Consider the following 17,709-nt stretch of genomic DNA (forward strand, 5'->3'; position numbering starts at 1 on the left):
AGGTTTCCTAAGGCTTCGGAGCTTTATCAAGGTTTCCCCATCAGATCAATTTTCTAGTGTAAACAAGGCGTAAGACGAAAAATTTGTTTTGTTGGCGACAGAGTGGGTAGGTATGTTGGCGGGGGTTTCTTGGCGGCTCACGTTTCCATATAGTGCGTGCGTTCATCTAAATATGTAAGAAAATCTGGCGGTAAGCTAAATCAACTAGAAATTAAACAGCCTATGCAAGTAGTGTTTTGTCAAACTCTTAAGATTATTGCCTTCTTTGAAAATAATTATTTTAAAGTAGAGAGATACCGGTAAATTTGTTGAAATGCAGCCAGCGTGTTGGCTGAATAACACGTTACATTATCTTCAGATATACCCGTTTCATGTACATTTTCAATTGTAATCTGTGCTAATAACGTTACGTTTTCTTCAAAACTGTAGTAATTTGGTAGCCACTCAGTGAATTGCAGGCACACGGCACACAGACTGCAATTAGTTTGGTTGGCATTCTGGGTGGAGTGTTTCACGGCCACTGCACTACAGTTGCCGGTCATCTGTGATTGATTATACTGTCCAGTTTCACTGTACGTTTCTTTAAAATGGAGTAACTGGTCTGTTGAGAGGCACCAGAGCTGCTGCTATATGTCAAACCCTCACTTTTGATGAGTGTACTATATAGTTTCCAATGTGATATTAACAAGACGAATATTAGCATATCACTTTGTATATTACAAGGTCACCATTGTTTGAGATGTCAGAAACCTGTAGAATATATATATTTTTATTTTTACAGCTTCATATCTAGTGTGTTTGTAAAAGGGCACATCTTAATAAAAATGTAATAAACTGGCAATTTTCTTGGCAAGGCCCAATTGATTATTATTTATTCAATTTATTGATACTTTTTATTACCTTATTTCATATTTTAACAGGTGTTGCTAGCAAGGTTCAAATTCATGCTAGAAGGCCTTTTGTTAAGAGCCTCCACACTGTACATCAACTATCACAATGTCCACAATAATGGATTGGATTAATAAACAGCTTATGTGGCCATTAGACAATTGAACCAGAAAAATTTCTTATCACTTTCAGTTATTTCAGTACAAGTTTGCAGAAGTCAACCCTGGATGGGCCTCACTTGTCCACATGGACCCAGTTTGGAGTTGCTAATTGATCTAACAATAACCAAAGGAAGAATATGCAAAGTTCATGCAGAATATGACTTGTCCCTGGAGCTACAAAGCAACAGCACACAGCACAATGCTCCCTTTCTAAAAGCTTCATATGGTAATATAATTTTTATATATTTTTTTAAATTTAAATTTAAACTTAGTGGTACAGCAAAGGTAAAGCAAATGTGCATCTTCCATTCATTGCTGAGTGCTACCTTGTTATATAAACCAGCAGATAAGTGCAAACGTGGGTTACAGTTAACTCACACTGTTCTACTGCAGAAGCTATAATGGTTTATTAGTTTATTTACTAAATACGTAAATACATAAACTCTCACAAGAATAAATCCCCAATACAGTATTTTGTTTAAAACCATTGTAGCTTTCCAGAGAAGTACTTGTATAAACAGGTACAGACTTCCACTATAAGTTTCTAATAGTAACAATAAAAAAAAACTAATTACATTTCCATGAATTAACTTTAAATTGTCAAACAGAGAATATCATAAAAAAGTGCTTGGTGCTGGTTTGTTGCATTGGTTTAATAGTCACATTATAAACAAAACCTAAATGTAACCTACAGCAAACATTTGTGACAAAGTTAAGCAGTTTGGTTTACATTTTTATTTTCAAATTTAACCTTATAAATAATTAATCCATTATAAACTGATCAATTAAATTATGAAACCTCAAATTTTCACAAATGACCCTTCCAGAGGTGTAATTTTGCTTCATTCAGAATCTCCTATGTTTTGCAACATGCATGACAGTATTTTACTGTGTTTAGAATCAAAATCACTTTTATTTACCAGTACTTTATGTACAGGAATTTGACTTGGTAGATTTTCTAGCTGTTTATAACATAACACAACGTCACATACAACTAACAAATAGCACAAGTTAAAAATGAAAAAAGTTAATATAAAGTGGCAGAATAGTGTAATTAAAAAGGAGGTGTGCAAATGATGATGTGCAAGTGAAGATGTGAGTGTGTAGTGTGTATCCACATGCACATAAATACATTTACTGTGCATACACACACTTTATTACAGTATATGACAGAACACGTGTATGCAAAGAAGACTGAAAAGAAACTGCTTAAGTGTCTAGTTATTCTTGATTAAATTGACCTGAAGCATTTTCCATAGGGGAGTTTTTGGAACAAATTGAGATGAGATGAGATGAGTCTGCAGTGATCCATTTTACATGGTTAGTGACAAGGGTATACAGGTCTGCCACAGATGGAATAGCACAGCCAAATATTTTCTCAGAAGATCTCACAACACGTTGTAATTTATTTTTGGAGTGTGTCATTGCTGAACCAAACCAGACACCAATGGAGAATGTGAATGCACTTTCAATTATGGCTTTGTAAAATTGTACTAGGATTGGCTGGGAAATATTTAATTTCTTTAGTTGGTGTAAAAAGTACAAACGCTGCCGAGCCTTCTTAGTAGTGGAAGTGGTGTTAATGTCCCAGCTTGTTTGTGAGAGCTGTGCCCAAATATTTGAAGGATTCCACCAAATTGACTGTAGAATCATTAATTTCTAGTGGGAGAGGCTATAACTGCTGTTTGTGAAAGTCAGTGACCATTTCCACTGTCCTGGTGGTATTGAGGACTGGATTATGGGAAGTACGCCAAGACACAAGACAAGAGACACCTCCTTTCTGTAAGCTGTTTCGTGACCATTAGTAATTAGTCCCATAATGGTGGTGTCATCAGTGAACTTAAAGATCAGTGGACCTACCGTCATTGGTGTACAGAAAATAAAATGGTGGGGGACGGAGTACACAGCCCCAAGGGGCATATTTACTAATACGGAGACAGTCTGAGAAGTGGGAGCCCACCCAAACATCTTGTTTCTGGTTTGTCACAACACTGTAAATCCATTTACAGATGTAAAGATTCAGTTCAGTCTGTAAATACATTATTTAAACTCATTCATTCTTCTTCTCCTTTTGTCTGTTTCTGTTAGTTGTTGCCACAGCGGATCATCTTCTTCCATATCCTTCTGTCCTCTGTATCTTGTTCTGTTACACCCATCACCTGCATGTCCTCTCTCACCACATCCATAGGCCTCTTCTTAGGCCTTCCTCTTTTTCTCTTGCCTGGCAGCTCAATCCTTTAAACTCATTCATACTGAGCAAAAATGCTGCTACACTTTCATTTGAATTATTTAATCATTTTATAAAATTTTATATCCTGAATGTTCCATGGATTTATAAACAAATTAATTTTATAATATTTGACCCTATCTTCGTGATCTCTTTATACTGCCTTAATCCTCCGCCTATCTCATCCTGAACTAACATTTTCACCTTGCAGAGATGTACCTGAAAGGGAATGAGATCCTGTCAACATGTGCTTTTTGTGTTTCGAAAGGACTATTGTTATGACCATCCTTCCCTTGAGGGAGGTCGTTCAAGGGGGCTGTGTGCGATTTGGCCCCTCCTCCAGAAACTTTTGCAATACTGGTAGGCAGCAATACCAAAAAAAATGTATTGCAAAAATAAATCTCAGTGCGATGATTTTCAAGTGTGCAATAATGAAGCGTTTAGGATTATGCCGAACGAATCACGAGCAGGAGATGAGACATGTTCTTGTAGCAGAGACCACGTTATTTGAACTGACTCAATTTACCAGCAAGTAGATTTTTAGCAAAACTCACAGTTCGCAAATTAGGTTAGAGTTACTTCGTTGTTACTGGATGTTTGACTAAATCATCTTAACCTTTTCGTTGAACTAAACCAAATAATTTGAATTTGGTGAACTGGAAAGTCTTTTAATAAATTTCCCATTTGCTGCAACCAACATAAATATTTTAAACGTGCTACTGTGCTGTCTTCCACTTTTCCAGCACTAAGAAGTCGGCGCAGTTTTCAACCTATCCCTCTCTTGCGTTGCCTGTGAACGCCTCCAACGCGCCTTCTAACGCTTAACCAATCAGCACATCGTTTGATGTTAAGGGGCGGAACTAAAAGGGCACCAACCAGGAAGAGCGACAAGAAAAAAATTATTGAAATTTTTGAGAGATGCAGCGTTGAGCCAGGTGGCGTTGCGTACTTGTTTACACATCCCTTTCAATGTGACAAATAATGCTGATAACTTTATGCTACGTGTACCTGTGGGTGCGTTTTCAGCGATGTTACACATTAGTGATCAAGAGTACCGTTCACAAGTTCTTCAGGAGCAACAGTTTTATTTTCTGCAGCATCGTGAAGCCTAAGACGTTGCAGACACAGCAAAGTTTCAGTCCGCATGAAGGCGCCGTGTGCCTAAAGCTGGGTACCAAGGGGTTTTTTGTTACCAGCTCTCAGGTGCTTTTTCATTTCACCTTTTCAGTCTTAATTAACTTTTCGTTAGTCGTTGCTTTAGATAATTATGCACTGGGCCTTACTACGGGCTGAACGATATCTTTCATATTATTTGCAAAATGCAAAAAAAGCACAAGTGCATTCGTTTGACAGAAATGTTGAATGACATGGAATTGTGTGTCTGATACCTTGATGTATCATGGCTAAAAGTTCGGAATTCCGTGTGCTTTTTCAGTTTTCTTTAAATTTTCAGTGTAAATTTACGATCGAACTGTATGTTACAGAGATCTCTTTCACACTAATTTTCGGTAATGTGTACAGTACACAATTTTGCAAGCACATTTTCTTAAACATGATGATTTTAATATAAATTTTATATTAAACGTTTTCTTTAGTCAAGTGAAAAACCTTTAAAAATGTCTACGCTTTTTAAATCAGACCCAAAATTGGGAACTATTATAATAAAAAATAATCTCTTGTGTTCGCCTGTTTGTAAAATGTATGTAATAATTTTTAACTTTTGTAAGTATTATCATTAATCTTTGGAGTGGGTGATATCCAGGTCATCACTAGTAAAAATATTTAAATTTGTGCAGGTCCTCACCCTCAAGTATATGTTACAGTAGCTTATTAAGTGACACCTTACGTTATTGTACAACATTGTGTTTTGTGTTTTTAGGCCTGGCACAGGCATTGTAAATACTTGGCAGTGTATTAAAACGAATATTCGTGCACAAATGTGCTGCTGTTATTATTAGATTGGTAACTGTTTTGCTCACAGGTGAATTGTAGTATTTACACTTATTTTTAATTTTCTTCTAGATCTAGATCGGCATTAAGTTAATTACAAAGTTAATGCTTGCGCCACTGTTATTGGAATCATTTATTATTAGAATGTATTAGTAATGTTATTAAAATAGTAACTTTACTTAATTTGATTGTTAAACAGGAAGCTAAAACGTTTCGTTAACTACTGTTTTGAACCATTTTTTTTTGTCTTTTTGTTAGTCTTACTAAAGAGTTACATAAATAGCCTTAGCATTTTGTGTGTATGGTGAATGAAAGTAACAGTTGTTTAGCATTTATTGTATTTTTATGCCAGTAACTGAAATGTTAAAAAGAACTGTTCGAATTAAAGAGTTATGAATTAAACCAAGTCAATTGTATCCAAAATGTTGTAAGTCGTCTTGGATAAAGGCATGAGCCAAAAAAGTAAATTTAACATTTTATATATATAAAAAGTATACACCTTAAAGAATATTTTTCCTTGAGGGCTTTCTTTATTTCAATTACTTCGTAGATTAGCGTGAAAAAGAAATTTGCTTGCTATATCATACATTTTGTATTTTTTTTCTTTTTTTTACATTAAAGTGATTAAATTTAAATGTCTGGTGAAAGTAAAATGTTATGTGTTATTATTGCAGCTGTGTTATGATCTGAGAAACTGGACTCTGCTACCTAGGTCGTCTTTGATATACTTCAATTCTGGACCAAGAACAGAACAAGTAACATTTGTCGTTGAAGCCACATCAGGGTATGAATTGAACGCACATACTGTACCATCCAGGAAAGTAAGTTTTTAACTTTTTTAAATTTTTAATTACCAGACAATGAACATTTGGAAAGCTTTTTTTTTATGCTGTGTGGAACTGTTAGGCTAAATAGCACTCTTTGAGGAATTAAAAGAATTTTGTAGCATTATTTCCTAAAGTTTTGCTGTTAGATTTCAGCTGCATCATAAAATACAGAGATTTGAGAAACTAATTTATAATAAAGTATTCAAATATATTTTGTCTTTGTTTGCCCTTTACATTGGGATATAAAAACTAGTGCTTTTGTCAGTAAATCATTCACCCGAAACATCAAAATTGTACTGTATGTAACTTAGTGCATTTTAGCTAACTAGGCCTTCAGTGTAAATGCTATCCTATATTTTGTATACCTGCACAGACCTACTTGGTGAGTTGAAGTATTATATTTTCATTGTAAAACTGCAGCACATTTTCTGTTGTGACAAGTAGAGCCTAAATGCTGCGTTGCTACAGTTTTTCTTTCTTCCGTTGTGCTCATTGCTTTTAGTGGCAATTTTACTATATGCCAACCCTCACTGCCTTTAGTTTTTAATCCTGAAAGCATTTTGTGTGGTCAAGGTATGAAGAAGTGCTGAGCAGTGCATTTCCCTCATAATTTGTTTATTTTGAAGTAATACATTTACAATTTTATAATAAACCAACAATGATGTAAAATGGTAAGGTAGCTTTTAGAGATTTATTTCCACACTACTCTGAGTATAGTTTAGTAAAAAAAAATTAATTGACCTTATAGGCAATAGAGTATAAGTAATTTTATATATCAAATATTTGAAATCTAAAATTTGCGTAATTGGTGACAATGTTTTAGTTGCTGTGCATAATAGTTGCTGAAACCCTTAATAACTACCAACAGTACAGCCTCCTTTCCCTTTTACCCATAAATGTAAAGTTGTTTTAAATTTCTTGTCAGCCATGTCTTTGTCATTCATCTTGTTGGACAACTTTGCAAACCTTACAACAATCTCTCCTTATGCTAAAAAAAAGCAACCATTGTAGTGTTTACCTGTCCTTCAGTTACTTAAGAGTTAGTTGAGCAAGTTTTCCCAACTTTGGTTGGATTACCTAACCCTTTGTTTGTCTTTATAGCAATTACATTCTTGGCTACGGAGGATGCACCTATTTGCGGAACTGTCATTTTAAGTTAGAAACTAGACGTGATAAATTATTTGAGTATGTAACTGCATACTTCCTTTTCCTGGTAATCGTGTTTTAAGTTTTCTTTAGAGTTGCAATGGGATGCTTTTCAGTTATGTGATTGTTTAAAAGCAAATTGCTTATGCTTGGTAGTCTCATGTTAAGTTTATCACTGACCATACAAAGCAAATGAAAACAAAAAGCTTTTTAGACTGCCTAGGATGTGATGTAGTGACAAGACACATATTATATTAGAGACTACAATCATTTAGACATTGTAGGAAAGCTTTTTGAAAATGTGTGCTTTTTACTTACTTTACAAAGTAAAGAAGATATGTTGTTGCGAACAAGTAAATATTTGACAAAGTATTTTCTCTATATAAAATTTGTCTGCTAGTATTTGTGCTACTGACTTAGTGTTTTGTGCCGTACTGATTTGGGGTGGTCACTTTACTGTAGCTAAACAACAAAACATTAATTGGTATACATCTAGATATTTTGCTACTTTGCTTGACTTCCGTAGTGTTTGTAATCTGTATTGTTATCTCTGGTAGTTTTTATATATAATATATATATAACTCTCTTGTTTATCGTCTTTTTTGACACCTGAATTTTGCTTAATTTTCATTTTTTTCTTATAGGTGTATTCTTTGTTTTTTTATTATACAGGCTGATGTATGTCATTATTATGTCATATTAAGAAACAAATATAATCTGTAAAATCTAAAATTGAAAAAACACAGCACTTTGGTTAGATTATCGTTTTATTATTGAGTATAGTTTGATATATGTAAATGAAAACTGGATTATTGTGTAATGTTAAATTTGTAACATTACAAATTTTTGTTTATAGACTTAGGTATGATAATCTGGTTGCTTTTTGCCTCTGTTTGAAACTAAGCATCATTTTATAACAAACTATGATGAAACTAAAAAGTAAAGAGATGTTTAATTAGTATGTTCAACTGATGGATATTGTAAAATTGAAATTTAACTGCTTTCTTCAGTTGTGTTGTGATGAATTGCACTCAGTCAGTCAGTCATTTTCTAACCCACTAAGTCTTGAACAGTGTTGCACTGGGTGCAGGAGCCTATCCCAGCCAGCACAAGGTGCAAGGCAGGAACAAACACTAGTCCATTGCAGGGAGAACACACAAACACACACATACACACCCCAACCACATACTGGGGTCAATTAAGTATTTCCAGTCCACCTAACCTGCAAGTCTTTGGACTGTGGGAGGAAACAGGATCACCTAGTGGATACCATGTGGACATGGGGAGAACATACAAACTTCATGCGGGGAGATCCTGAGACATGAATCTAGGTCTCCTTACTGCGACCGCTCCACCAATTGCACAATGTTATAAAGAGAAAAGACCAAAAAAAAAAAAAAAAAGGAACAGAAGTCCAAATCAAAAAGTGGCTAGCAAAGTTTATAATTTTGAATAAGTTAATTCAGACATAAGAACAGCAGCTGCAAGCTGCTAATTTTCAAACATTATTGCAATGTACAAAATTGGATTTCCTCATAGCCATATCTAGTCTATGGAACAGAAGTATTGATGAACTGAGTTTAAATAAAATTATTTTATCTTCAGCAATATTTAATGTCAGGTTCATTACATCTTGCCTGAAGAAGGGGCCTGAGTTGCCTCGAAAGCTTGCATATTGTAATCTTTTTAGTTAGCCAATAAAAGGTGTCATTTTGCTTGACTTTTCTCTACATTCATAATGGCTAACACGGTACAACACCCTAGTATGTCAGGTTCAATAAAGATAAATAAAACCTACTATAAGTTTCTGGTTTTGACAAAACTTTTGAACAGATTATTCCGAAATGTTTTGTTTGTATAGTGAACCCACAGATTGCTAGTTTTTGTGCCACATTTTCTGTAGCTGTTCTAACATACTGTATTTACATTGCACTTTGCGTTGCTCATAACTGTAACAAGATATTTTGTCCTACAGTAGTCTGTCTGTCAGTGGGATCCTTTGATTTTGCAGCAGGAGTCTACTGTTGTTCTTAAATGTATAGCAAATTCAAGAGATGAAGGAATGTCAACGAAACTGGTCAAACAAAGTGATGGTGCATCATAACATTGTGCTAGGGGCTGAAGACCTTGCCTCTACAAGAAGAGGCCTCTACACCATTCTCTTTGAATGAGCATTTTCAGAACAAATTATATGTATCTTATCTACAATAAATGCAATGTATTCAGCACATAACTTTACCTATATAAAACAAATGTCACTAAAATATGTTATACCAATGGTTGAGGAATGATATAGATAATACCTCATAGTGTTTAGATAGATAGATAGACAGGTAGATACTTTATTAATCCCGAGGGTTTTTAAAAAAGTTCTCTATCTCCTGCTTTTATAATTATTCAGTAGAGTATTTGTCAAGTTTTTTAACAATTGAGCAACACATTTTGCTTCATTGTTAGTCTTCAAATCCTATAACCTTACTTGTATTAATACCCGCAAGGCATACAACATTCACACAGCATTCTCATATACTTTTTCACATTAATTAGTAAAACCTGTATTAGTAAAAATTTTTTTTTTTATTAAATTGGAGAAACTATTGAAGTTGAAGGGTTATAGCATGGTTATAAAATAAGGTTCTGTATGTTGTACAATTTGGCAAGTAGCAGAGAAGTACATTTACAGTAGGTTTGAAAATAAGTCATAGACATCTCTAAAATCCAGCAGAGAACCTTGGTTTTAATAGTGTGATCTGTGTGCTTCATTGATAGGCCTAGTAAAAGGTAGTAGCAAATTTTATGTATAATATATTTAGAACAAGTTTAAAAAGCCTAACCCTAAATGATGCTTCTGAGTGTTTTAAAATCTAGTAGTGTGTATAGTGGTTCTTATTTTACAAAATTAACACTCCTCACCAATAATGGATATCCATATCTACTTAAATCAGCATCTAATCTTTAACGTCCTTATTTATGAAATTCTTAAAAATGTCCCTATGTACAACCCGAGAATTTTCCCAGCTCTATTTTCACATTTTGTTATTTTTGTGGTTCTTATTTTATCCATATCTTAGTAGGTACCTAACAATAACAATACCTATGTATGGAAGGGGGGGTTTTATTTTGTGATATACTTTATTAATGGGTTTTGATTTCTCATTCTTCTTATTTTTTATGATTAAGGTTAACTTCTAATCTTAAAAAATATGTTTAAATTAACTAATTCAGCCACTTTCCAGTTGAAGAATTGAGAGGTATCTGTGATGCATGACTCTTCCCTTTCCAAGTTTTAACACAGTATTACCTTTGTGTGTTTGCTTTGTTTTTGCCAGCTACATGGCTGTTTTTGTTGATGGTTTTGTTGTGTGACTTCTCATACCATACTGGCATTCTCATGATGCAATTTAAATGAACATTTTCAAAATTTCTTGTTTTCTTAAAGCAGGCTACATAGTAAATCCTAGACATGGGAGTGTTGTTTCTCACAGAAGTTACATTTTTTTTTTTACTATTGTATACAGTGGAACCTTGGTTCACGACCATAATTCGTTCTAAAACTCTGGTCGTAAACCGAGTTGGTCGTGAACCGAAGCAATTTCTCCCATAGGATTGTATGTAAATACAATTAATCCGTTCCAGACCGTACGAACTGTATGTGTGTATATATATATATATATATATATATATTTTAGTTTTTAAGCACAAATATAGTTAATTATACCATAGAATGCACAGCGTAATGGTAAACTAAATGTAAAAACATTGAATAACACTGTGAAAACCTTGAACAACAGAGAAAACTAACACTGCAATAGTTTGCGCTATAGTGCTAGGAACTGCTCGTTAAAAACACTTTTTTTAATGAGTTTTAAGCACAGGGGAAAAAATGAACATTTGAAAAATACGTAATTTAATAAACTACCAAGAAAAGTAACATTGCAACAATGCAGGCTACGAACCGATCACTGTAAATAGAACTGAAAACAAAAACAAGCCTTCTCTACCTTATTTGTCCCTTGCTCGCTGTCTCTTGCGTCTGTTTGTGTGTGCGTGCGTCTCTCTTTTGCGAGCCTGGAGCGCCTGTGTGTGTGCGCGCCTCTCTCTTCCACACCTGTGCGTGCGTGCGTCTCTCTTTTGCGAGCCTGGAACGCCTGTGTGTGTGTCTCTCTAGCATGCTCCTGTGTGTGTGCGCCTCTCTCTCCCGCGCCTGTGTGTGTCTCTCTTTTGCGAGCCTGGAGCGCCTGTGTGTGTGTGTGTCTCTCTAGAGCGCTCCTGTGTGTGTGCGCGCGGCTCTCTCTGTCTCGCGCTGCCTGCCTGTGTGTGTGTGTGTGTGTGTGTGTGTGTGTGTGTCGCGCTCTCTCATTCTCTCACTCTCTCTCTTGCTCGCTGCACAGGAAATGCACAGGGAGAGACTGAACATGTACAAACCGAAAGGGAACCTGGCTTGTTCGTATACCGAGTGTGTGGTCGTGAACCGAGGCAAAAGTTTGGCGAACTTTTTGGTTGTAAACCGAGTTGTACGTGTACCGAGACGTTCGTGAACCGAGGTTCCACTGTACTAGTTTAAGAGTTCTTGCACTTTGGTTATCTGTGTCTTTTAATAATGGTGTGAATTACAGTTACAAATACTACTTGCACTACCAATGTTTTTGTTGCAATATTTTTAAAAATCTAGTGGAACAGAATAGTTAGATAATCATTACCTATAGTATGTATATCTTCTGCTGACCTCTTTGTCTTGACTGATCTTCTCAGTAACTGTAAGTCTGTTTTTTATTTTTAATGTTGGGCCATCTTAAAAACAGATAAATGTGATGAAGATATACAGTAGATAGGATCTAGAAGCTTTATCAGTTTTTTTAATACCCTAGATAATCTGACTCGGCATTAGGTGCAGGATCTTAACATTATAAGTTCAGATAATGAGTACAACAACAACAACAACATTTATTTATATAGCACATTTTCATACAAAAAGTAGCTCAAAGTGCTTTACATAATGAAGAAAAGAAGAATAAAAGACAAATAAGAAATTAAAATAAGACAACATTAGTTAACATAGAAAGGAGTAAGGTCCGATGGCCAGGGTGGACAGAAAAAACAAAAAAAAACTCCAGAAGGCTGGAGAAAAAAATAAAATCTGTAGGGGTTCCAGGCCACGAGACCGCCCAGTCCCCTTTGGGCATTCTACCTAACATAAATGAAATAGTCCTCTTTGTAGTTAGGGTTCTCACGGAGTCACTTGATGCTGATGGTTATACAGACTTCTGGCTTTTAATCCATCCATCATTGTTGGAACATCATGGTGCTTTGGGTAGATGGTGGTGGCACAAGCCACCACCAATAGGACACCGGAAAAGAAAACAGAAGAGAGAGTAGGGGTTAGTACAAATTTTGAATGAATAGTTATTATAATGAATTGGATATACAGAGTGTCAGGATTAAATTACAGTGAAGTTATGAGAAGGCCATGTTAAAGTAATGTGTTTTCAGTAGTTTTTTAAAGTGCTCCACTGTATTAGCCTGGCGAATTCCTACTGGCAGGCTATTCCAGATTTTAGGTGCATAACAGCAGAAGGCCGCCTCACCACTTCTTTTAAGTTTTGCTCTTGGAATTCTAAGGAGACACTCAGTTGAGGATCTGAGGTTGCGATTTGGAATATAAGGTGTCAGACATTCCGATATATAAGACGGGGCGAGATTATTTAAAGCTTTATAAACCATAAGCAGAATTTTAAAGTCAATTCTGAATGACACAGGTAACCAGTGTAGTGACATCAAAACTGGAGAAATGTGTTCGGATTTTCTTTTCCTGGTAAGGATTCTAGCAGCTGCATTCTGCACTAACTGCAAACGATTGATGTCTTTTTTGGGTAGTCCTGAGAGGAGTGCATTACAGTAATCTAGCCGACTAAAGACAAACGCATGAACTAATTTCTCTGCATCTTTCGATGATATAAGAGGTCTAACTTTTGCTATGTTCCTTAGGTGAAAAAATGCTGTCCTAGTGATTTTATTAATATGCGATTTAAAATTCAGATTACAATCAACGGTTACCCCTAAGCTTTTTACCTCCGATTTGACTTTTAATCCTAATGCATCCAGTTTATTTCTAATAGCCTCATTGTATCCATTATTGCCAATCACTAAGATTTCGGTTTTTTCTTTATTTAATTTGAGAAAGTTACTATTCATCCATTCTGAGTAGAAGTCAGCTACTGACAAAGAACATTCCTCATTGTGCTACTCATGATCTAATTAAATTAACATTGCACATGTTTTTCTAGACCGTGACTCAAATTTTAAATGATGTCACTGAGTTGCCTATTTTGATAAAGTATCATACTCAAAGTTTATAGGTTTATAGGGTCATTGTTTTCATAATACCAGAGTACAGTGAAATTCTTAATTGCATGTGTTAATCAACATACAATATATTGCCATTTTCTGGTGCCATGATTAGTGAGTATATCTACTGTATCTTACCTCAAACCTTCTGTCTGCCTTAGTTTAAATAGCAGTATTACCTAAAAATCTCATTTTTTCTTTACCTGATAATGGCTGTAATTAAAAATGGCTGGTTGCTTACTCACTGTAAAATCTGCAGAAGTAATCAGAGCCTCCCTATACAAAGTGGCACTGTAACTTAACAAGGACATTGTTAAATAGAAAAATTGTTGGAAATAAAAAAGAAGGACTTAAATAAGGTTTGTTCGCCCCTATTCAATTTAACTTTGTGGTGATCTACACTTACTCAAGTAGCAAAATGAGAGTAGGAAAAAACTGATTGTGACAATAATGTCTGCTTTTCTGGTATTTTTCGGATCACAACAAGGTTGCTATTTATCATCTCTTTTGTTTATCTTATATACAAATGACTGCAGGAGCTCACACAAGGACATACATGTTTTGAAATTTGCAGGTGACTCAGTTATTCAGTGCATTTGCATGCACACACACGACTGGGATAAGGCAGGAAACACACTTAAGGCAGGAACCTGGTTTCTTAAAATCCGTGTTTACATGTGCGCATAATCTTCTGGAATTCTCCTTTATTAAAAAGCTCTGACGTCATTAGATCGTGAAATAAACAGCTAAACATCATCATCGTCCACTGTGAATCCAAAAACAAGCATGAAGCCTGTGATAATTTTCTTGTGTTTTTAAATAAATGTAGTCCTTCATGTGCTATGAAGTAAATAACATCCATCTCCTTTTTATACCTCCGGCCTGAGTGCCCGATGATTTGGGGTATGAACACTGGCAGCTGTGTAGCCCTATCGCATTGTTTCAACATATCTACTGTATAGCAAATAGATGGATGAAAACTAAAGTGAAACTTTATTAATGTTTCTGCTGCAAATTGCACCCAGCAAACTGTTTTCTGTTTTGCTGTGCGATTGAGCCTGCAAATGACCCAATACATGTGCTTCTTGCCTTACTCCCAGTGCTGCTGCTGTAATAATTACACAGGTATTTTTGCTTCAGTAAAATGGACATTGTGTTGGGTTACTCTTTTATTTGAAAAGTAATCGAACTATGTAAAGCACATTACTTTTAACACATTACTGCTTCTGAGATTGTGCTGCTGAACTTAGCACTGTATGTTCAGTTCATCAACATAAATTTAGTGATTTCTGAAATATTTAGAGATATTATTTCATCCAGAAGAAGGAATAATGCGATCAACTGAGCATTTGCCTCAGGATCTTTTGAACGCTCCTACCCATGACTGCTAAAAGTGTGTGTGGAAATTACAAAATCCATAACTGTAACATGATTAAGTGTTTACATGTCCACAAAGCCAAGTTATTCTACATCTGTTAACCAGGCTTCTCATGACAATAACCTGGTTTCTCTAACTGGAGTAAAAGTTTACATGAAACCAGGTTTTTCTGAATAACTGGGGTATTAAGGCACATGTAAACACACTTATTGTTGGTCTTTTCCAAGATAAGAAAGACAGCCATGGGCCTGTTGTTAATGAGTTTGTAGAATGGTGTGATTGTTCTTGTCAGAGGTAAATATTTTTAAGAAAAAAGACATGGTTGGAAATCTTGGGTGCTCCCCTCCTAACACTGTCTCAACATTAATTAAAAGGGAGACCGTGGAGGTGGTGAAGCACTACAAATATCTACCGTGTTTCCCCAAAAATAACACTGGGTCTTATATTAATTTTTACTCCAAAAGATGTACTAGGGCTTATTTTCAGGGGATGTCTTATATTTATTCATGTACAACAATATACATTTATCCAAATATAGTCATGTCATCTTCTTCTCTAATATCGTCATAACTCTCCACAATCAAACCTTGAATTCTAGCCTGAATTTCTTGCTACTCCAGCCGGTTTTAGGATCCTACGGGATCGATGTGTGTGCTTTAATGTTTGATGAATGGTTTGATGTGGTGAAGCGAAATGCCGACATACAAATGCATTAGTGGTGCTTTTATATTCAAGTGTTGTATATTCCCGATTGTAATGGCACGATACATTTTAAAAGTCTCACATACCATCTTCTGTGCCGTCTTTTTTTTTTTTTACCTTAACAATAGCATCAGATTGTACGGTAGCATATTTGAGCAACAGAGAAAAAAATTAAGGATGTGGTGAAATTGTCTGTTTTGTGATTAAAGTGGAAATTTCGGCTGTAACCTTGAAATGTCCACTTTAACCTCGTAGTTTTTCAATAATTTTATCAATAAAGCAGACCGTCGTAAACATCATCTTAAAACCGACCCAGCTGTTAAACACTGTGCTTCTGGGGCTTTATCCTGAGCTGACAGCAGCAATCACCACATAGAACACATTACATTTCTGATATTCCAGCTCTCTGCACATTTAGAATCCTTAGATTTATACTTGATATCACTTTCATGATGAAATGCATTAAACTTATATATGTTATATTTTACAGATAAATCGTTAACTTTGTTTAAATAATGAATACTGTTTAATAGTTACACATGTGGGGGTGACACAGTGGCAGAGCGGTAGTGCTGCCGTCTCGCAGGGAGTCACATCCTTATGGAGTTTGCATGTTTCCCTGGTGGGTTTCCACAGTGTGCTCCGTTTTCCATCCAAAGACATGAAGGTTTGGGGATTTGGTGATGCTAAAATGACGTTAGTGTATGTGAGTGCTTGTGTTCACCTTGTGATGGGCTGATGCCCCGTCCAGGGATTGTTTCTGCCTCGCTCCCAATGCTTGCTGGAATGGGTGCATCCCTGGATTGATGGATGTAATCATTAAACATCCTTTTCAGAGATATTGTGGCAAGGTGTCTGGAATTTAATGGATGTTTCAGGCACACATGTTGCATTGCGTGAAGTTTCAACCCAGCCTTAGGCGCCTTGCTTTTCAGCTGACGATCTAGACTAGGGCTTATTTTTTGGGTAGGGCTTTTTTTCGGGGAAACATGGTAGGAACAATCATTGATAGCAGACTAAACTTTGAACTTAAAACAGAACAAATTTTTGGACAGGACAGACATGATTTTTCTTTCTTGGGGAAACTCAATAGTTTTAAAGTGGTCAAAAAATAATGACACTTTATTTATTATTCCTTAATCGAATCTGTTGTATGTGGCACGGTGGCACAGTGGTAGCGCTGCTGCCTCGCAGTATGGAGACCTGGGTTCGCTTCCTGGGTCCTCCCTGCGTGGAGTTTGCATGTCAGCGTGGGTTTCCTCTGGGTGCTCCGGTTTCCTCCCACAATCCAAAGACATGCATATTAGGTGCATTGGTGATCCTAAATTGTCCCTAGTGTGTGCTTGGTGTGTGTGTGTGTGCACACACCCTGCAGTGGGCTGGTGCCCTGCCCAGGAGTTGTTCCTGCCTTGCGCCCTGTGCTGGTTGGGATTGGCTCCAGCAGACCCCCGTGACCCTGTGTTAGGATATAACGGGTTGGAAAATGACTGACTGAATCTGTTGTCACATTTGCTTCTATATGTTGGTTTGGCAACCTCAGCATTAACAACATAAGCCATCTTAACAACATTGCTATAATTAGTAGTAAAATTATTGATTAGCAGCAGACATATGTCACTGAACTATAATACAAACAGGATAGAAAGAAGACCAAGTGAATTCTATCTATTCTATTGCTAGACAATAGCAATCCTGTTTTCTCTGTTGCCATTATTGTGCAGATTTAGGTTTCTAAGGATAAACAGCAACAGATTTAAGATCTCTGGTATTGCTAGAGGTATAAGCATTTTAAATTATGTTTTTGGAAGGAATGTTACTAAATGGTTAATTCTGAATTATTACTTTGTGTACTGTTGAAGGTAATTATTCTTCTTGTACTAATATTGAGTGTGGATATGTACAATACGTCCTGTGGTGGGCTGGTGCCCTGTGTTGGCTGGGATTGGCTCCTGTGGACCCCCATGACCCTGTAGTTAGGATATAGCGGGTTGGATAATGGATGGATATGTACAATAGTACTGGTTTTCAGTTGTGTGTTTGTGTATTTTCTTACATTTGTGTAATTATGTTTTATGTTTTTGTACT

At 35.9% G+C, this 17,709-nt stretch overlaps 1 protein-coding gene across 2 annotated transcripts in view; it reads left to right on the top strand.

Moving 5' to 3' along the window:
- Window positions 1-4,144: 4,144 nt before the first annotated feature.
- hlcs (holocarboxylase synthetase (biotin-(proprionyl-CoA-carboxylase (ATP-hydrolysing)) ligase)) overlaps window positions 4,145-17,709 on the top strand; it is a 246,349-nt gene continuing 232,784 nt past the window's right edge. The window contains exons 1-2 of one of the 2 annotated variants that reach the window (XM_028800229.2): window positions 4,145-4,479; window positions 5,901-6,047. In XM_028800229.2, coding sequence (XP_028656062.1) covers window positions 4,258-4,479; window positions 5,901-6,047 — 369 coding nt within the window. In that variant the 5' untranslated portion in view covers window positions 4,145-4,257. The remainder of the gene's footprint in view (window positions 4,480-5,900; window positions 6,048-17,709) is intronic. The other variant, XM_051926839.1, reaches the window with a different exon arrangement.

The sequence above is a fragment of the Erpetoichthys calabaricus genome, chromosome 4 (genome assembly GCF_900747795.2).
Source record: "Erpetoichthys calabaricus chromosome 4, fErpCal1.3, whole genome shotgun sequence".
NCBI lineage: Eukaryota > Metazoa > Chordata > Cladistia > Polypteriformes > Polypteridae > Erpetoichthys > Erpetoichthys calabaricus.